This window comes from Oncorhynchus nerka, linkage group LG28 (genome assembly GCF_034236695.1).
Source record: "Oncorhynchus nerka isolate Pitt River linkage group LG28, Oner_Uvic_2.0, whole genome shotgun sequence".
NCBI lineage: Eukaryota > Metazoa > Chordata > Actinopteri > Salmoniformes > Salmonidae > Oncorhynchus > Oncorhynchus nerka.
The window spans coordinates 72,271,174-72,292,808 of NC_088423.1; the positions used below are offsets into that span (position 1 = coordinate 72,271,174).

At 44.5% G+C, this 21,635-nt stretch overlaps 1 protein-coding gene across 2 annotated transcripts; it reads left to right on the forward strand.

Moving 5' to 3' along the window:
- Positions 1–951: 951 nt before the first annotated feature.
- Positions 952–18,015, forward strand: LOC115112251 (hepatocyte nuclear factor 4-beta-like). Of its 2 annotated transcripts, none has more exons than XM_065013078.1 (10): positions 952–1,569; positions 3,158–3,323; positions 4,966–5,060; positions 9,211–9,317; positions 10,099–10,254; positions 10,460–10,547; positions 10,771–10,923; positions 15,764–16,027; positions 16,346–16,468; positions 16,947–17,192. In XM_065013078.1, coding segments are annotated over exons 1-10 (1,269 nt in total). In that variant the 5' UTR covers positions 952–1,454; the 3' UTR covers positions 16,949–17,192. The 2 variants fall into 2 exon arrangements, with proteins under 2 accessions (XP_064869150.1, XP_029495042.1); XM_029639182.2 differs by lacking the exon at positions 16,947–17,192 and adding an exon at positions 17,199–18,015 and having other exon boundaries at positions 953–1,569.
- The last annotated feature ends 3,620 nt before the right edge of the window (positions 18,016–21,635 follow it).

A 21,635-nucleotide genomic window follows, 5' to 3' on the forward strand; every position in this document is an offset into this window, starting at 1 on the left:
GATTTCTTGCACACAAAGGATTTGGCTCATGTTATTATTATTTTTTACTTCTTCAACCCAGATGTCCATTTTTATAGATGTCTGGGAATTTACTCTATTAAAAATGAAGGACATTAATATGAGATCTCTGTCCATTTTTGGATACTCAAAGTGAAAAATACATGTTGGACTTTACTGTCCACTGCTTTGTTTCACATTTCTTTCCTAATAATCTAAAAACAATATGATATGATTGTTAATATGGTGCTTTGTATTATTCTGTTACTCCATTACTACAACAGTAGATAGACCACAAAGTGGCATTGTGAAGATACTAATGTCACTATATTGTAGATTGACATAGATGACCCTCCATTGCTTTGAACCTGTGTTTTATGTAGAGACAAGTCAGAGAGAAATGCTATCTACAGTGCATTCACTATCTGTATAAAGGGGCCCAGGGGAGGTATGGTTTTATTTGCAAACACGTTATCCCTCTACCTCTGATCAATACCTCCAAACAGCTGATGGCATGCTCTTCACATGGGCAAAGGTGAAGAAAGAAGCCCCTCCCCGTTGTGAAACAGAGTAGAGTGCAGACCGGTGGAACTAGCAAACTCTGCCCCCAGTGGTGAAATATAGCACACTCTCTCGTCCAGTTACAATTACACTCAAACTTGAGAGTCTGGCATCTTTTGTCCATAGAAGTCGACTGAAATTACAAATATCAAACATTGATCAGCGGTACTCAAATACCATTCTCAACTGACCTGCAGTACCTGACAACACACTGTAATGATGACCTTTGATCTGGTCATATACTTTAGTTTTTGCTGTCCTTTTTTCCTCAGCCGTAGAAGTGATTAAGATAAGGTAGCTCATTGACTGTATCGGCTGTTTTTTCTCTTCCCGGTGAGTCATGTTTACCTGCCTCCATCTGAACCCTCACCTTTATTATACTCTACTCTGATAAGAGAGTCGCAAACATACAGTGGGCCAAATCTCAGTGTCTCTCTTTCCCTCCTTTGGAAAGCTGTTTGGCATCTGTCACACTGATCTGGAACATTAGCTACCAGCTAAATACATACTGGATAACTTGTTCTGTTATACAACCTGAGTAAGAACTGCCTGCCAGGAATACTGGGATGAGAAAAGGAAGAATCTAAAATGTGCACATGATTCACTGGGCCAAGGAAAACATCAGCACAGGACAGGAACCAGGACTTTGGAGGCCTGTGACCGAGTGGAGGAATAGCGGTGTCACACAGAATGACAACACATTGATTTACCTGAGCTAGACAGTCAGGAAGACACAGAGAGGAATTAAGTGATTGTGCTGAAAAAGTGGCTCATTTTGGAACAGAGTGGTGAACTGAAGAAGAAGATCGTGCAGCAGCCTGCTCTGGTTCCTTTGCTCATATAAATCAGACTTTTGTTTGGGCCTAGTGTGGCCTCCTGAAGCAGTGACCAGAACCATGAAGCTGTCAGGGAATGTGCTGGATCTGGACTCCACAGACTACAGCACCACCCTTGATCCTTCCTACACCATGCTGGAGTTTGACAACCTTAGGGTGTTTCCTGTAGAGACAGGTACGTCTGGTATAATGACACCTTTAACCTGTCTGTCCTTCACTCATAGACTGGTGCACAACAATACCAAAACACCTGTCTGACATTTGAGGGGGTTTATATGATATTCAAAGGACATTCAAATAATATAAAATATTGAATATCCATTCATTTTTACAAGTTCAAATTCATGAGTAGATCTTGGTAACTTTTTAAAACCTGTTCTTTCCATTCAGCTGGAAAGAAAACCAGGCTTACAAAAAGAGACCCAGTGCCCTTGGAAAAACATGGTTTTAAAAAGTACTCTCAGCGCTTTACAATGTAGCTCTCATGCACACAGGAATTTGTAAGACCATTTTCTCATGGATAAAATGACATTAGCTTTCATTCCACAAAATGCTGTGAATACAGAGGTCATTACTCCCGACAATACTGAGGGTGATCTAAAGATCTCCCCCTCTTCTGCTTTCCCTTATAATCTCATTTGAACTTATCATTATCATCATTAGGAGTCTGTTCTGCTGAATCAGGTCCTTTCTTTGGCACTTTTAAGGAGATGCTTTACCAGCAGACTGCTCTCCAAGGCAGATAGCTGTGTGGCAGATGTATTCTAATCTCTTAATTCAATCGAACTGCTCTTTGACCACAGAAAGCAGTCTCCATGTTAAATTGTTATCCCTGGCTGCTCAGTCTCCCAACTCTAAGTGTGCAATTGAAATCCATTACAGCCTGGAGGCATTGTCCCTGTGACTGCACAAACACTACACCAACAAAGTATATTTGACGGTCAGTGGTTTTAAGAGCGACAATCCTGCAGCGATCGAACACTGACAGGACACAATTTAGAGCAACACTGAGGGAGATTGAATTCAAACGGAGCTCCCAGTGTAAAATTAGCCAGTGGACTTTGTCTTTGCCACTGACCTGAATCTGCTTTAATTAAATGGTGAGTTTCCTCTTCCTCTGAGTAATAAGCAGCAGTGGTCCTCTGAGGGCCTGTGAGTCTGGCAGCAACAAACAGCAATGATATCTCTACCTATAACCCTGCTTTTATTACCCCCTCCAAACCTCATCAGACCTGGGGAACAACACAACTCTGCCATTGTTCTTACAGCCCTATAAGCTCACAATCAACACATTTTCTGCCTTTGAATGTTGTGCTTTTTTATGTGCAGCACAAGGTTATTTCCCTTCACAGAGGTGGAATGAACAGGGATTCATTAATCACCTTAGCTGATGATGGCGTTGATGAATTATTTGCTCTGTAATCGTGCTTATCTGCTGTCACACAGCGTTGACAATCTCTCAGCTGAGTGATCCGCTCTCTGCAGACGCTGTTGCGGCTTATTAGCAAGGCTTGGAGATGTTTACTTACTCATCAACAATGGGGGCCCCCTTGTAAAAGTAGAACCGTGTCCTACAAAACCAATATTCCATTGTGCATCTCCAAAGCTTTCTAATGTTAGCCTGAGGTCATCAGTAATAGACATCCTCGCATGTCTGTCCCCAAGTGTCAAGAGTGAATTCAACACATGCAGTAGCTACACACCAGACCTCCAGTGTGCTGTAGTGTATGAATGTCAATCATTTTCTTGTGATTGACTGACAGAGTTGATGATGCCGGAGCCTGCCCCTCTGCTGCCACAGACCAATGGGAGCGTGTGTTCCATATGTGCAGACAGGGCCACAGGTAAACACTACGGTGCTTCCAGCTGTGACGGCTGCAAGGGCTTCTTCAGGAGGAGCGTCAGGAAGAACCACGCCTACACCTGCAGGTGAGACTCATCACCACACAGATCACTGAAAAATAGGACTACATCTCAAATGACAACCTATTCCCAATAGAGTGCCCTATTTTTTTTATCTGATCCAACCTGTTCTCACAGCATTACGTATTATTCTGTAAATAAATCCACTCCATTTAATATATGTTACGGTTCGGTTCATATGGTATGTATTCATTTGTGGATGTCCATCACCCATTTAGTATTAAATGTTACGAATTACAATTTGAAAAACATACAACATGTTACGAATTTGATAAACATATGAGATGTTATGAATTCTAGCTAGGTGGCTAGGTGGCTAACATTAGCATAAGCTAGGGATTGGTGGTTAGATTTAAGAGGGTTTCTGTTTATGCTGATATCAAACCTTGGGTTGCACGGGCCAATTGCAAATTGGTGGCTAGGGTTAAGGTTAAGTTTAAGTTTAGGACTAGGTTAAATGGCTAGGGTTAAAAGGGTAAAGGTTAGCTAAAAGGGTTAGGGGAAGAGTTAGCTAACATGCTAAGTAGTTGCAAAGTAGCTAAAAAGCAGTAAGTAGTTGAAAAGTTGCTAATTAGCTAAAATGCTAAAGTTGTCGGTAATGAGATTCAAACCTATGGGTTGCTAGACATTCGCGTTATACACCCACCCATCCAACTTTAAGTAACCATCGTCTCATCGTCTTATCGTCTTACCGTCTTATGTAACCATACCAAATGTAACATACTGTATCATACTAATTTCAGTGTCCCGGATTTACAATTACTATGTTACGTCTAGTCTATGAGACCAGGCTGGATCCCCATATAGTGCGCTACTTTTGACCTGAGACATAACAATAAGGCACTAAATGGGAAATAGGGTGTCATTTGAGATACCACCAAGGTTCTGTTAGAACTGCAGATCATTGGAATTATTATTAGGCGCACTATTGTCCACCTCCGACCCACATGACAATACAGAGACAAATTTACTGCCTACGACTAGGGCAGTTGGTAAAAAAATGTCGCTGAAATGCTGGTAAAGTACTTTCATTCACAGTGTTCAACCCCCATCTCAATAACTGATTACTTTTTCTGGTGGTACGGTTCTCAACCACATCCATTGTGAAGTGAAAAGTATGAGAGTTGCGTTGGCCAATAATTAGAAAGCCAACTTCTGTGTCATAGTCTCTGGGTTTTGTTCAGACAAAGAGACAATAACCTTAATACAGTGATTGAAGACTCCAAGTCAATGGTGTGATGCGTTTTACTCTCTCACATGTGAGAAGTCAATTTTACCACACTGTATGGACTATAGGAGTTGTCATTTCGCAGGTTTCATTGAAAGGTGGTTATATGTCTGTTAGGAGCCTGTCTGAACATGTGTATGTCCACAACTCAGAAATTGTACAGCACTGATCTGACGCCATCACAATTACAGAAGCCCATAGTGTGAGACTTGTGTCTGATTGTGTGTTACAGAATCATACAACTGTTGTCTTGTTTTGAAGTTTATCTAATTGTGTGTGTGTGTGTGTGTGTGTGTGTGTGTGTGTGTGTGTGTGTGTGTGTGTGTGTGTGTGTGTGTGTGTGTGTGTGTGCGTGTGTGTGTGTGTGTGTGTGTGTGTGCGTGTGCGCGTGCGTGCGTGCGTGTGCGTGTGGGTCGGCAGGTTCAGCAGGCAATGTGTTGTGGACAAAGACAAGAGAAACCAATGCCGTTACTGCAGGCTTCGGAAATGTTTCCGAGCAGGCATGAGAAAGGAAGGTGAGAGAGACGGTTTGTTGTTTAATGATGACATAGATTGTACATACTGTATGGCACCACACTACAAAGTAATTACACAATTCATTGCCACATTATTATTTCAAAGGAGATTTTTTAAAAGTCTGCCAGCACACACACACAGCATTTTGTTTTTAAAGCCATAAGCATATATGCAAGTTGACAAATCACAATATTTACCCACATTGCATAACCATGTTCAACGCCAAGGGGGGCATTGGGGTTGGCAGGCACGCCATGCGGGGGTGGGTAGTGGAGGCTCAGGCAGGGGTAGTGAGTGCGGTATAGTCTACAAGGTGCTATCTCAAATCAAATCAAATTTTATTTGTCACAAGCTTCATATAGAACAGAATATTAGAAAGCTGATAACACGAAGAATAAATACACGGGTAACAGTACAGAGTCGATGTGCAGGGGTATCTAGAACCTAAAAGGGTTCTTTGGCTATCCCCATAGGAGAACCCTTTGAAGAAAATGTTTTGGTTCCTGGTAGAGCCCTTTACATGGAACCAAAAGGGTTCTACCTGGAAACAAAAAGGGTTCTCCTATGGGGACAGCCGAAAAACCCTTTTGGAACCCTTTTTTCTAAGAGTGTATGCACCACTTACTGTGGGGGAAAAGCAACAAGATCAACATGCCGCTCTCTTGAGCAATACTGAGTGAGTGGCTGTTTGTAGTGTGCACTGTAGACCTTATCTTCCACTGGCTGCCGCAGATAACCAGGAGAGAGAGAGACGGGATTAGAGGATCCATGAATGGCCCCTCACATGAATAATTAAAATGGCAGAGCATGGGAAATTATTTGTTCTGGCTTTTTCAAGAGAGAAATACCTCTCTTTGCCGAGCCCTCATTCCAGAGGAACGTTACGTAAGAGAGAAACTGAAGCTGAGCTGAGCCCCCTTACTGATGGTCAGGGAGAAAGATTCAAACATTTGCCATATTAATTTTGTAGACCACTCAGCATAGCATTTAGTAAAAAGCAAAGCTATGCCACAAAATATGCCATTTTGAAAATGTGTATAAGCCTTTGGTTTAATGTGTTTCAATTGTACATTAATCCAGACAACAAATTCTAACAAACCCTTTTTGGCAACGATCATTAATTGTACTCCTATTCTCCTTGCTGAATGTCCACAGCCACTTTCAATCTATCACTTCACTTGTGCTCCGTGGAGGACTAATTTGTGACATCATCACCCACTGCCATGTCTCCAAGGCAGAGGTCTCTCTCTGTCTCTGTCTCTGCAGCTCCAGTTTGATTAATAGGGTCCTGATTGGCTGCTGAGAGGTCAGCTGTGGTGACTGATTGCTCTCAGACTGGGGCTTGTTGTCTGACTTTGTGGAGCAGACTGAAATCAGGCTGAGGTCATCCATTGTAATGACACAGGCACAGAGGTCACTATGAGACAGTCTCCTCTGTCAGACACAATCCCAATCATCAGGCCCTGTACTGTCAGCCTCCCATCATGCCTTCCTTTGGCTAATTACATAGTCAGGTTTAATATGTTGGCAGAATCTAAATTAGAGATGTTACTTGGGGGATTTGGAAATTGAATTTGCTCTGAAATAGTCTCAATACAGATGAGTGTCAAAATTAAATGTATAACAAAAATTAGTAACGCAAGATACAACAATTTCAAAGATTTTACTGAGTTACAGTTCGTATAAGGAAGTCAGTCAATTGAAATAAATTCATTAGGTCCTAATTTATGGATTTCACATGACTGGGAATACATACAGTGGGGCAAAAAATTATTTAGTCAGCCACCAGTTGTGCAAGTTCTCCCACTTAAAAAGATGAGAGAGGCCTGTAATTTTCATCATAGGTACACTTCAACTATGACAGACAAAATGAGGAGAGAAAATCCAGAAAATCACATTGTAGGGTTTTTAATTAATTTATTTGCAAATTATGGTGGAAAATAAGTATTTGGTCACCTACAAACAAGCAAGATTTCTGGCTCTCACAGAAACTTTTTCTTTAAGAGGCTCCTCTGTCCTCCACTCGTTACCTGTATTAATGGCACCTGTTTGAACTTGTTATCAGTATAAAAGACACCTGTCCACAACCTCAAACAGTCACACTCCAAACTCCACTATGGCCAAGACCAAAGAGCTGTCAAAGGACACCAGAAACAAAATTGTAGACCTGCACCAGGCTGGGAAGACTGAATCTGCAATAGGTAAGCAGCTTGGTTTGAAGAAATCAACTGTGGGAGCAATTATTAGGAAATGGAAGACATACAAGAGCCCTGATAATCTCCCTCGATCTGGGGCTCCACGCAAGATCTCACCCCGTGGGGTCAAAATGATCTCAAGAACGGTGAGCAAAAATCCCAGAACCACACGGGGGGACCTAGTGAATGACCTGCAGAGAGCTGGGACCAAAGTAACAAAGCCTACCATCAGTAACACACTACGCCGCCAGGGACTCAAATCCTGCAGTGCCAGACATGTCCCCCTGCTTAAGCCAGTACATGTCCAGGCCCGTCTGAAGTTTGCTAGAGAGCATTTGGATGATCCAGAAGAAGATTGGGAGAATGTCATATGGTCAGATGAAACCAAAATAGAACTTTTTGGTAAAAACTCAACTCGTCGTGTTTGGAGGACAAAGAATGCTGAGTTGCATCCAAAGAACACCATACATACTGTGAAGCATGGGGGTTGGGGCTGTTTTTCTGCAAAGGGACCAGGACGACTGATCCGTGTAAAGGAAAGAATGAATGTGGCCATGTATCATGGGATTTTGAGTGAAAACCTCCTTCCATCAGCAAGGGCATTGAAGATGAAATGTGGCTGGGTCTTTCAGCATGACAATGATCCCAAACACACCGCCCGGGCAATGAAGGAGTGGCTTCGTAAGAAGCTTTTCACGGTCCTGGAGTGGCCTAGCCAGTCTCCAGATCTCAACCCCATAGAAAATCTTTGGAGGGAGTTGAAAGTCCGTGTTGCCCAGCAACAGTCCCAAAACATCACTGCTCTAGAGGAGATCTGCATGGAGGAATGGGCCAAAATACCAGCAACAATGCGTGAAAACCTTGTGAAGACTTACAGAAAACGTTTGACCTCTGTCATTGCCAACAAAGGGTATATAACAAAGTATTGAGATAAACTTTTGTTATTGACCAAATACTTATTTTCCACCATAATTTGCAAATAAATTCATAAAAAATCCTACAATGTGATTTTCTGGATTTTTTTTCTTCTCATTTTGTCTGTCATAGTTGAAGTGTACCTATGATACAGGCCTCTCTCGTATTATTAAGTGGGAGAACTTGCACAATTGGTGGCTGACTAAATACTTTTTTGCCCCACTATATGCATCTGTTGGTCACAGATACAGTACCTAAAAATAAAAATTGCCTCACAATGGGCCTCAGGATCTTGTTACGGTATCTCTGTGCATTCAAATTGCCATCGATAAAATGCAATTGTGTTCATTGTCCGTACCTTATACTTTCCCATACCATAACCCCAACGCCATCATGGGACATTCTGTTCATAACGTTGACATCAGAAAACCGCTCACCCACATGACGCCATACACATGGTCTGCAGTTGTGAGGCCAGTTGGACGTACTGCCAAATTCTCTAAAACAACGTTGGAGGCGGCTTATGGTAGAGAAATTAACATTAAATTATCTGGCAACAGATCTGGTGGACATTCCTGCTGTCAGCATGCCAATTGCACACTCCCTCAAAACTTGAGACATCTGTGGCATTGTGTTGTGTGATAAAACACATTTTAAAGTGGCCTTTTATTGTCCTCGGTACAAGGTGCACCTGTGTAATGATCATGCCGTTTAATCAGCTTCTTGATATGCCACACCTGTCAGGTGAATGGATTATCTTGGCAAAGGATAAATGCTCACTAACAGGGATGTAAACACATTTGTGCAGAAATGTTGAGAGAAATAAGCTTTTTGTGCATATGGAACATTTCTGGGATCTTTAATTTCAGATCATGAAACATGGGACCAACACTTTAGGTATTGTGTTTAGATTTTTGTTCAGTGTAGGTGTATGCTGTAATTACAACGTTACCCCTCCATTGAGTATATTTTGTCCAAGTAAAACAGTGAACACAAGAAATCCAGGGCCTTTCCCTCCCTCCTATTCTTTTATTTCCAGCCGTGCAGAACGAACGGGACCGCATCAGCAGCCGCAGAGGAGAGGGACAGGGGCTGGGCACTCTGTCAATCAGCGTACTGTTACAGGCAGAGGCCAGCATGCATCAGGTAAGAGATTGTCACTAAAACCTCTCGCTATTCACAGCCACAAAGTGCTCCAGAGGCTTCCATTTCCCATACAGCCCAGAGTAGAGCCCCTTATCTGTTTCTCAGAAACACAGCAGTGGCAGGGCTAGAGATGGAGAGGATACAGGCTGCACTTTAGACAGCCGGCCATTAAGGTCCCCTGGAGATTTTAGCTGCAGGCTGGATTCAGTTACTTCTTAGAAATTGCCAAATTGCCCAGAGAGACTCACATCTGATCACAGCAGTCCTATGTAATGGCAGTGCCTGGGCTTGGATTGTGTGCCAGTGTTCAATTGGCTTCAAATACATAATAACAACCAGATATCCTCTTTGTATGCGAAAGGAATGCGGCAGAAATTAATTGGATGATGGACAAATGAACCATAAAATTTGGCCAGGCTGTTTTCCATTTGGGTCAAGTTTTCATGCGATGACTCCTCAATGTGAGCTGTGTGCTGAAGGGGCTCTGATCACCATCCAACAGCATCGTTCCAGAGACAGACCCACCAACAACACACATTCAAAATCCATTTCTCATCTTACACCCTTATATTCTCTATTACCACCATTCTCTGAAGTGACCTTTCCCCCACCCAATACCCTACCTGCCTCTGCTTGCTCTGCCCTTCACGATTGTCCAAGCACCCATCATCTCACCCCTGCACCCTGCCCCATCCATCTCCTCCAACCCTCTCTTCATTCTCACATTACACTGACACCTAGGGCCAATGTGGAACCTCTCATTATTGTGTGCCACTCTCAGTTTCCAGCCCTGACCTCCCCTATGAGCTGTGACATCAACACCAAGAAGATAGCGCTCGTGGGGGACGTGTGTGAGTCCATGAAGCAGCAGCTCCTCCTGCTGGTGCAGTGGGCCAAGCGCATCCCCGAGTTCTGCAGCCTCCCCGTTGACGACAGGGTTTGAAACTTTGGATGTTATCCTACTTAATGTGTCTGTATGAACATGTGAGCTGCACCTGTCTAAGCAGGCGGTCACATTCAGCCCAGCTGTCTTTGTGTTGGGTTTTGGATCACTAGCTGTTGGAATACTCACGTTGCAGGGAGGGCTGTCTGTGTAATGGCTGCTGTGTGTTGTCTCTGTGCTGTGTCTTGTCTGTGTGCAGGTATCCCTGTTACGAGCCCACTCTGCTGAACACCTCATCCTAGGGGTGGCTCAACGCTCCCTGCCTTACAATGACATTATCCTTCTGGGTAAAATATATAGATTTCAGCTGAGTCTGGGATGTGCTCTCATCATTGTTATAGAATTGAAAAAATATTTACCCGATGTTGGTAAAGTCGACTAGCTATGCTGCCTTTACCATATGTGTATATTGATAAAGGAAGCAGACTTACCTCATGTATAAAGTTATACTTACAGTTTTACTTTACTTATATCATAAGTAAGTATTTAATATGTGGATTGTGTTTGCAGGTAATTACTTTGTGATCCCAGTGAGCGGTCCTGAGGTGGAGGTGTCCAGGGTGGCTGCCAGGATCCTGGAGGAGCTGGTCAAGCCTCTGAGAGAGCTGGACATCACCAACAGCGAGTTTGCCTGCCTTAAAACCATAGTCTTCTTCAGTCCTGGTCAGTCAGTCCTTTGGTCGCCACCAGCCACCCCCCTGCCCCTCCTCCCCCTCCTCACCTCTTCTCACCTCTCCTCTGTCCTCAGACAAAGGAAGAGACTTCCGCCAGGAATCTTTTTATTTCACAGTTGTTCTCTCCTGGGACTGTCTCTGCTCTCTCTGCTCTGTCCTTGGCACCCTGTTGTTTTGTCCTGGCCTGGCGGACAGGTTTCACCGTGTTCTGGGGAGAAACTATTAATATCTGGGCGAAGTCCTGGTCCTGGCAGGGAGAGGTGACTGGCTGCTGGACTTTACAGCCTGTTGGCCTGAGGCGGTGATTACAACAGCAGAGCCAGGCCACCGGTCTGACAGACTGACTGGCCAAACTGGCACAGCAGTGCAGAGCAGTAGACAGCAGCATTAGGCCAAGTCTGACACAGATGACTGACTACCTACAGAAATAAACACACCGCATGTGTGCTCAGCTCTGTCCTGTGTGACCCTGCCCTACTACCTTTTCCTAAACTTTCTCTTATAATTTCTGTTTAGTTTATTACACATAATGCATTTAAATGAGTAAAGAAGTATATTGTATAATGTCCCCACAGCAATCCCATCTCTCCCTATTCTCCTAGGGCCGCAGAGTGAGGATTTGTCTCAGTGCTGTGTTGTAGGAATTGTTTGCCTCACAGTGGTTTCACTCTGTCTCTCAGTATAAGCATACTGTACATGTAAGTGTCTCTCGTGTACTGTATGTGACGATGGCGCCGTACTGTATGGCTGCCATCTTGCGTGCTCTGACCCAACTTTGCTATTTTGTGATTCTTTTGGCGTTTATAAATTCCTATGATCGACGAAATCTGTTGAACATCAGATCAGCAGATAATAACCTCAATTCCGAGTTAAACTTCAACTTTGATTCATCTGCCCTGGGCTCTTTGTGTACCTATGACTGTTATCATGACTGCTGCATACACTGAGTGTACAAAACATTAAGTACACCTTCCTAATATTGAGTTGCACCCCCCCTTAAAAATATGTATTTAACCTGTCTCCTCCCCTTCATCTACATTGATTGAAGTGGATTTAACAAGTGACATCAATAGGGGATCATACATTTCACCTGGATTCACCTGGTCAGTCTATGTCATGGAAAGAGAACGTGTTCTTAATGTTTTGTACACTCACCTCAGGACAACAACAACAACAACAAACTGGCTATAAATAAGCAAGATATCATACCCCCGGAGGCTGCTTTTCTTGTTGCCAGTGATTTTAGTTGCGAGTCGCTAAGACAAGTGATGCCCAACTTGCTCAACACGCATCCTTCGCCACTCGGCGCATTTAAGTCCTAGACCACTGTTACTCACCCCGCCACGCAGACCCTCAACACATTGGCCCCCCAGGGGTGTGTGCTTATACTCCCTGTTCTCCGCATGATTGCGTGGCCACGCATGACTCCAACGCCATCATCAAGTTTGTCCGATGACACAAAGGTGGTAGGCCTGATCACCAACATTGATGAGACAGCCTACAGGGAGGGGGTTAGTAATCCAGTTCAGAGTCCAAAAGGTATATAAACGGTAGGCAGTCTTGGGGTCAGGGCAGGCAGAGGTCAATAATACAGGGTGGTGTGACAAGGTACAGAAACGGTAGGCAGTCTTGGGGTCAGGGCAGGCAGAGGTCAATAATACAGGGTGGTGTGACAAGGTACAGAAACGGTAGGCAGTCTTGGGGTCAGGGCAGGCAGAGGTCAATAATACAGGGTGGTGTGACAAGGTACAGAAACGGTAGGCAGTCTTGGGGTCAGGGCAGGCAGAGGTCAATAATACAGGGTGGTGTGACAAGGTACAGAAACGGTAGGCAGTCTTGGGGTCAGGGCAGGCAGAGGTCAATAATACAGGGTGGTGTGACAAGGTACAGAAACGGTAGGCAGTCTTGGGGTCAGGGCAGGCAGAGGTCAATAATACAGGGTGGGGTGACAAGGTACAGAAACGGTAGGCAGTCTTGGGGTCAGGGCAGGCAGAGGTCAATAATACAGGGTGGTGTGACAAGGTACAGAAACGGTAGGCAGTCTTGGGGTCAGGGCAGGCAGAGGTCAATAATACAGGGTGGTGTGACAAGGTACAGAAACGGTAGGCAGTCTTGGGGTCAGGGCAGGCAGAGGTCAATAATACAGGGTGGGGTGACAAGGTACAGAAACGGTAGGCAGTCTTGGGGTCAGGGCAGGCAGAGGTCAATAATACAGGGTGGTGTGACAAGGTACAGAAACGGTAGGCAGTCTTGGGGTCAGGGCAGGCAGAGGTCAATAATACAGGGTGGTGTGACAAGGTACAGAAACGGTAGGCAGTCTTGGGGTCAGGGCAGGCAGAGGTCAATAATACAGGGTGGGGTGACAAGGTACAGAAACGGTAGGCAGTCTTGGGGTCAGGGCAGGCAGAGGTCAATAATACAGGGTGGTGTGACAAGGTACAGAAACGGTAGGCAGTCTTGGGTCAGGGCAGGCAGAGGTCAATAATACAGGGTGGGGTGACAAGGTACAGAAACGGTAGGCAGTCTTGGGGTCAGGGCAGGCAGAGGTCAATAATACAGGGTGGTGTGACAAGGTACAGAAACGGTAGGCAGTCTTGGGGTCAGGGCAGGCAGAGGTCAATAATACAGGGTGGTGTGACAAGGTACAGAAACGGTAGGCAGTCTTGGGGTCAGGGCAGGCAGAGGTCAATAATACAGGGTGGTGTGACAAGGTACAGAAACGGTAGGCATGCTCAGGGTCAGGGCAGGCAGAATGGTCAAACTAGAAAACAGGAACTAGAAACAGACAAGAGCAGGGGGAAAAACGCTGGTAGGCTGGACAAACATAACAAACTGGCAACAGACAAACAGATAACACAGATATAAATACATTGGGGATAATAAGGAAGGTGGGTGACACCTGGAGGGGGGTGGAAGCAAGCACAAAGACAGGTGAAACGGATCAGGGTGTGACAGTACATTCCACATGGTCTCTGAGAAAGGCCTGAAAAATTGCCAAAGACAATAGCCACCCGAGACATAGACTGTTCTCAATGCTCCTGTCCGGCAGGCAATACCTTTGCATCAAGGCTCAAACCAAAATACTTCTAAACAGCTTCCATCCCTTGGCCATAAGACTGTTAAATGGCTAACAACTACAGCTCCCCCTAACACCTACTCTGTTGCTAAAATGAGTATTGATTAGATTTATTACTACCATTACTCTGCTGTTCATTGATTATTGATTGCTATTACCATTAGTATCTATCGGTGTCTCTTGCTACTGGTCACCATTACTCCTGTTTACATGTACAGTACACTGCACATTACCATTAGAATATTACCATAAGCACATGTATTTATATATTCCTGCTTCCAATCACTTTTCAGCCCTGTTTACATGTATATCCACCTATCCACCTACACTGACACTCTTGCACCCAAACACATAAACTCACATACACACACACACACCACCACGCACCCACCACCACTTATGCTGCTGCCATACTATTTACTATTATTATTATTATTATTATTATTACAGCCTTGTTATAAAATGTATTCAATTGTTTTTCCCCTCATCAATCTACACACAATACCCCATAATGACAAAGCAAAAACAGTTGTTTAGAAATTATTGCTAATTGATTTAAAATAAAAAAGTGAAATATCACATTTACATAAGTATCAGACCCTTTACTCAGTACTTTGTTGAAGCACCTTTGGCAGCGATTACAGCCTCAAGTCTTCTTAGGTATGACACTACAAGCTTGGCACAACTGTATTTTTGGCTGTGTGCTTAGGGTTGTTGTCCTGTTGGAAGGTTAACCTTCGCCCCAGTCTGAGGTCCTGAGAGCTCTGGAGCAGGTTTTCATCAAGGATCTCTCTGTACTTTGCTCCGTTCATCTTTTCTTCGATCCTAACTAGTGCCCCAGTCCCTGCCACTGAAAAACCTCCCCACAGCATGCTGCTGCCACCACCATGCTTCACCGTAGGGATAGTGCCAGGTTTCCTCCAGATGTGACGCTTGGCATTCAGGCCAAAGAGTTCAATATTGGTTTCATCAGCCCATAGAATCTTGTTTCTCATGGTCGGAGAGTCCTTTAGGTGCTTTTTGGCAAACTCCAAGCGGACTGTCAGGAGTGGCTTCCGTCTGGCCACTATACCATAAAGGCCTGATTGGTGGAGTGCTGCAGAGATGGTTGTCCTTCTGGAAAGTTCTCCCATCTCCACAGAAGAACTCTGGAGCTCTGTCAGAGTGACCATCGGGTTCTTGGTCACCTCCCTGACCAAGGCCCTTCTCCCCCGATTGCTCAGTTTGGCTGGGCAGCCAGTTCTAGGAAGAGTCTTGATGGTTCCAAACTTCTTCCATTTAAGAATGATGGAGGACACTGTGCCTTCAATGCTGCAGAAATGTTTTGGTACCCTTCCCCAGATCTGTGCTTCGACACAATCCTGTCTCGGAGCTCTACGGACAATTCCTTCAACCTCATGGCTTGGTTTTTTCTCTGGCATGTACTGTCAACTGTGGGACCTTATAAAGACAGGTGTATACCTTTCCAAATCATGTCCAATCATTTGAATATACCACAGGTGAACTCCAATCAACCTGTAGAAACATCTCAAGAATGATCAACGATGCACCTGAGCTCAATTCCGAGTCTCATAGCAAAGGGTCTGAATACTGATTAAATAAGATATTTAATTTGTTTATTTTTAATAGTTTTGCAAAAATGTCTACATACCTGTTTTTGCTTTGTCGTTATGGGATATTGTGTGTAGATTGATGACTCTCTCTCTCTCTCTGTGTGTAGTATTAACCCTACATCTCTCCCCCTGTCTCTCAGACTGCCCAGGGCTGGAGGCCCCTCAGACAGTGCGGCAGCTGCGTTTCCAGGCCCAGGTGCTGCTGGACGAGGCCACCTGTGAACAGCGGGGGCGTTTTGGGGAGCTGCTGCTGATTCTGCCCCCCCTGCAGAGTGTGGCCTGGCAGATGGTGGAGACCCTGCAGCTGGCCAGGCTCCTGGGGGAGCCCAGCGTGGACAGCCTGCTACAGGAGATGCTGCTGGGAGAGGGGGCCACTGGGGGCCTGGGACAACGCACAGGGCACGGTACGCTCCAGAGGAGAGATACTTACAGTAAAAACCCTCAAACTGAATACCACTGACTTTCTCTGGGTTGCCTTACAGATCAACAACAGAGGTCAATAACAATTCAACCCAACATACGTCAACTTTAATTTCCCACAATCTAATCTGTGCACTGTGCATTGTGTCTTCACTTATGTTGTTTTCATACTATTTCATGGTGAGCTCTCATTACTGACTTGAGAGTATTCGTAATGAGGATAACCTTTGAGCTGTTATGGTAACTGGATCAGTGTAGTAGTGTAGTAGTATACAGCTATTCTCTTCTCTGGTCCTCCTCAGGTTCTAACTCAAATGTAATGACGTTCCCCCAACCCCAAGATCACACCCTGTCTCGGGACCTACTAGGAGGCCATGTCGGGTTGCCGAGCAACTTCACATCAGTCATCCTACCTGTCCCTAGCTGTGAGTACCCCCAAATGCATCCATGGAAAAGTCAATATACTTTGTGTACTAGTATACATTTAGCTAGCTACTGTAGAGCAAACAAATACATCATAATCACCATGTATGACACCTTTATACACACACACACCTGTATTTAGCGGTGCAGCAGGTGCATGAAACCTCAGACGCTGGTTTCCTGCCTTTGTCCCAGACAGAGGCAGCAGGTTTGCTTCACTGAGATCTCCTCACAACACCAAGCAGCATGGTTCTCCTAAGTAATAGTCTGTCTCGCCAGCCTCATGGTGCTTCATGGTAGCTGTAGAAAGAGACTACCTGAGTAATGCCCCCACGCTGTCAAAACAGAGGAATAACACACAATGATCTCACTGTCCCCAGTGTTTTATCACCCTCACAGAGCCAGCCTGGCCCTACAGGGGGCACATGGCCCAGACTGCTCCCCTTGTCTCAGGCCCTCTAACCCAGCCTCACTTCACAGGAACCTGGGCCCTCTCACCAGCCCTGGTCGTCAGGCTCAGTCCCTACAGCTCTGAGCTCACCTGAGGGATGTTGATGTCTGTCTCCCATCATTAATATTCCTATAATTACTTAATGTCTTTTTTTAGTGGATTAGCTCACCAACGGTAACTTAATGTCCTGAAGGAGTACTGTTATGGACCTGTAGTAAAAGCCATGCAATTTCAGTCTCAGTGTGTGTAATGCCAGTCTGATGCCTGTCTCTCTCCAACAGCTCTGCCAGTGGTGCCTCTGGTGCCCACGCAGACTGGCACTGAGGTGTACAGACATGGAGAGGGGGCAGACATGCCCATAGAGTCTGCCCACGGCATGCCCATGGCTCCTGTCCACACCTGCCTCTGAGAAGCAGACCAAGCAGCAGCAGCTACTCAACCAGAAAGGAGGAAAAAAAGCTGTGTGGTCTAAACATGCTGGCACACACACACATACACACACACACACACACACACACACACATCCAATCTAGCCCACGGTTGGTTTGAGTCAAATGTTTTTTTTTGGAGGGGAGAAAATGATAATGGACCTGCAGTTTCTTGACTGTGTCCAGCTCCCTGATAACCACAGCGAGGAAATACAACACATTTTCATTGCAGCCCTGACCTGGTGTTGGTGCATCCAGGCCGTGCTACTATATGATTACAACATGAAGTAGGGGCTGTTACATGGACACTAGTAACCCAAAAATGGACTCTGACTCAACCAGCCAGTACTCTCCCTTATCCACCTTTGCACAATGCACATTACACACAGGGAATATGATCAGGAATTGTTATTTATGTTAACCATTCACTGACAATTAAAATCATCAAAGCAATAAAGACCACAGCTCAATAGTATGTTATCTTTATTAGATCATGGTTGGGTGAGTGAGCTGTGTTGGCATGTTAATTAATCACATAGTGATGTGACAGTGAAGTAAGAACAAGTTCATGTTTTTAATTCCATGCAGATGTTGGTACTGTTAAACATTTTAAAGTTACTCGTACAAATGTTTTTTTTTAAATGGAAATAAATGAAAACAATTCATGTGCTGTGTGTCTCTTGTTTAAGGTTGTTAGGTTTTATTCTGTAGGGGTGTAGGCCTAATGTGTGAAGTGGTACTTTGTAACAGGCTACATACATACGGTTAGAAAATAATTCAGTAATGACTGTGAGTGTAGGATATGTAAACGTAACTGCAGAGGGCGCACTAAGCCTGTTCAGAAAATCTGACTGTTCCTCTTCCCCTTTGAGCACTTGAGGCAAACCTTCTCAGACTGAGATGACCAACTCTTGGCAGGTTATCCAGGGTCACTCACTGACTGTTGTCACGAACCGGCTCAAAGCCCGTAACAAAGGGAGACAACGTAGAGATAAGGAGTAACAAAATATATATTTATAAACTAAAGCAACTAAGGAAAATATACAATGGTGTGTGTAATCAGTAATCAGTAGTGTAAGTGAGTGTTTTGCATGCATGAATGTGATAATGCAGGGTGTTGAAAGGTGCCAATGCAAACAAACAAAAAGTCACCAAGAACCACAACACAATCTACAAAGGTGTCTGCATGGAGAGAGTCTCCTCCATGAATGTGGAAGAGGTCTATTTATCCTGGGAGACACCTGGCCCAGGTGTTTCCCATGTAGCTGACGACCCTCCCAACTCCGCCCACCGGCATCCTAATAAGGAAACAAGAACAAAGACAGAATACGGCAGACAAGAGTGGGAGGGTCGTCACACTGTCCAGGGTCAGATATTGCATATTGCATAGACAGAAATGGTGAAAGGAGGAAAATCTATTAGAGACTTTCTCTTCCCTCACCCAGACTTGAAGTGGTGTTTTTGGAGTTATTTTCATATCTCTCTCAGTACATGAGAAAGTATGCATGTCAGTGTGAAGTAGGGACACCTATTGAACCCAAGGTACATGGTTAAGTAATCTATAAGCTATGCTTTCTAGGTTGGTATGTAATGTATGTCTGAGTGCTATGTCTCTTGCGTGTCTATTATACATGTGTCTTGCATGTCTATTATATTATAAAGGCTGACCTCTCTCTACCTGGAGGGGGGCTGCAGGTCAGATGCCAGCATCTGCATCTTAAGCAGTCACTTAGGGTCTTAAACATAAGTGTCTTAAACGGTTGCTTAGGGCCCCTGGCCACTAGGTGGCCCCCGACCAAAACATTATATACAGTGGGTATAGACAGTCACCACTCCCTTCCAAAATGTTCACCTTTTGCTGCGTTACAGCCTGAAATGAAAACACATACAATACAGTCAGACTTTTTCCGGTTTTATTTATGCACACTAACCCGCAATATCCAAGTGATTTTTATTTATTTTTTTACTCTGAAAATGTGTTAAAAGTAAAACAGTAAAATACCCTATTTGGATAAGTGAACTCCCCCCTGAGTTAATACTGGGTGGAACCACCTTTAATTACAGCCATGAGTCTCTTTGAAAATGTCTCTACTAACTTTGCACACCTAGCCTGTGCAATATTTGCCCATTCTTCCTTGCAGAATTGTTCAAGCTCAGTCAAATTGCATGGTGTGTATTTTGTCATTGTCATGTTGAAAGTGAACCATTTCCCCATGTTGTGGGGGTGTTTCTCTTCAGCAGGGACTGGAGCACTTGTCAGGATAGAAGGGAAAATGGACAGTGCAAAATACCGACACATTATTGAGGAGAACCTGCAGCCCTCTGCCAGGAAGTTAACAATGGGAAGATGGTTCACTTTTCAACATGACAATGACCCAACAGCACCTTTTGCCACTTGGCCTCAGAATCTACAATGTGCTTTTTGGCAAAGCTCAAACGAGACTTGATGTGGCTTTTTGTGAGGAGTGTTTTTTTATTGCAACCCTCCCATAGAGGCTTTGTGGAGCTTGTGATACTGTTGTCACATGCACACATTGACCAGTCTTTACCATAAAGGTCTGAAGCTCCTTCAGAGTCACTGTTGGCTTCTTAGTAGCCTCTCTGATCAGTCTCCTCCTTGCCCGGTCATCCAGTTTGGAGGGACGGCCTGATCTATGCAGGGTCTGAGTGGTGCCATACGCCTTCCACTTCTTAATAATGGTCTTAACTGTGCTCCAATGGGACAAAGCCTTTGAACTCTTTATCTCGTAGATCTTGTGAAAGTACCTTTCCGCCCATAGTGGACTCTTTACTTTGAATTGCACTGCTAAGCAGTGGAGTCCTCTATCAACAACTGCTTTTATTCTGATCTAATCAAAGTCACTACAATTGATCACAGATGGAAGCCAATTAGCTTGATCTGTGATCTGGAAGGTGGTTGGTTATACCTCAGCAAGTTTGGAATTGCAATTCGAGGGGGTTGTTCACTTGTCCAAATAGTGTATTTTACTGTTTTACTTTTAATTCATTTTCAGAGTTTCAGTGGATATTGTGGATTACTGTGTGTAAATGAAGCCGGGAAAAGTAATTGTATGGGTTCAGGCTTCAGTTCAATTCAGGCTGCAAGGCAACAAAGGGTGAACGTTTTGAAAGAGGGTGGTGACTTTCTATACCCACTGTATATGATTGAGTGTGTGGACAGGTGCCTTTTATACAGGTAACGAGTTCAAACAGGTGCAGTTAATACAGGTAATGAGTGGAGAACAGGAGGGCTTCTTAAAGAAAAACTATCAGGTCTGTGAGAGCCGGAATTCTTACTGGTTGTTAGGTCATCAAATACTTATGTCATGCAATAAAATGCTAATTAATTACTTAAAAATACAATGTGATTTTCTGGATTTTTTGTTTTAGATTCCGTCTCTCACAGCTGAAGTGTACCTATGATAAAAATTACAGACCTCTACATGCTTTGTAAGTATGAAAACATGCAAAATCAGCAGTGTATCAAATACTTGTTCTCCCCACTGTATATATTTCTGTTGAGAGTTAGAATAGTAGAATACACATGGTGTAATTTCGCAATTTGGCTGTGCATCAGCCATAATCCTCTTGTCCAGTCGACTGAGAGTCACTCGTAGTCATGTCAGCTAATAACATTTAACATTTAACATTTAAGTCATTTAGCAGACGCTCTTATCCAGAGCGACTTACAAATTGGTGCATTCACCTTATGACATCCAGTGGAACAGTAGTGCATCTAAATCTTTTAAGGGGGTGAGAGGGATTACTTTATCCTATCCTAGGTATTCCTTAAAGAGGTGGGGTTTCAGGTGTCTCCGGAAGGTGGTGATTGACTCCGCTGTCCTGGCGTCGTGAGGGAGTTTGTTCCACCATTGGGGGGCCAGAGCAGCGAACAGTTTTGACTGGGCTGAGCGGGAACTGTACTTCCTCAGTGGTAGGGAGGCGAGCAGGCCAGAGGTGGATGAACGCAGTGCCCTTGTTTGGGTGTAGGGCCTGATCAGAGCCTGGAGGTACTAAGGTGCCGTTCCCCTCACAGCTCCGTAGGCAAGCACCATGGTCTTATAGCGGATGCGAGCTTCAACTGGAAGCCAGTGGAGAGAGCGGAGGAGCGGGGTGACGTGAGAGAACTTGGGAAGGTTGAACACCAGACGGGCTGCGGCGTTCTGGATGAGTTGTAGGGGTTTAATGGCACAGGCAGGGAGCCCAGCCAACAGCGAGTTGCAGTAATCCAGACGGGAGATGACAAGTGCCTGGATTAGGACCTGCGCCGCTTCCTGTGTGAGGCAGGGT

Coding starts and splice junctions, on each gene's coding strand:
- LOC115112251 (XM_029639182.2), top strand. CDS start 1,455: ATGAAGCTGTCAGGGAATGTGCTGGATCTGGACTCCACAGACTACAGC. Junction 5,061..9,210: donor AGCAGGCATGAGAAAGGAAG/GTGAGAGAGACG, acceptor TTTTATTTCCAG/CCGTGCAGAACGAACGGGAC. Junction 16,028..16,345: donor GGGACAACGCACAGGGCACG/GTACGCTCCAGA, acceptor GGTCCTCCTCAG/GTTCTAACTCAAATGTAATG.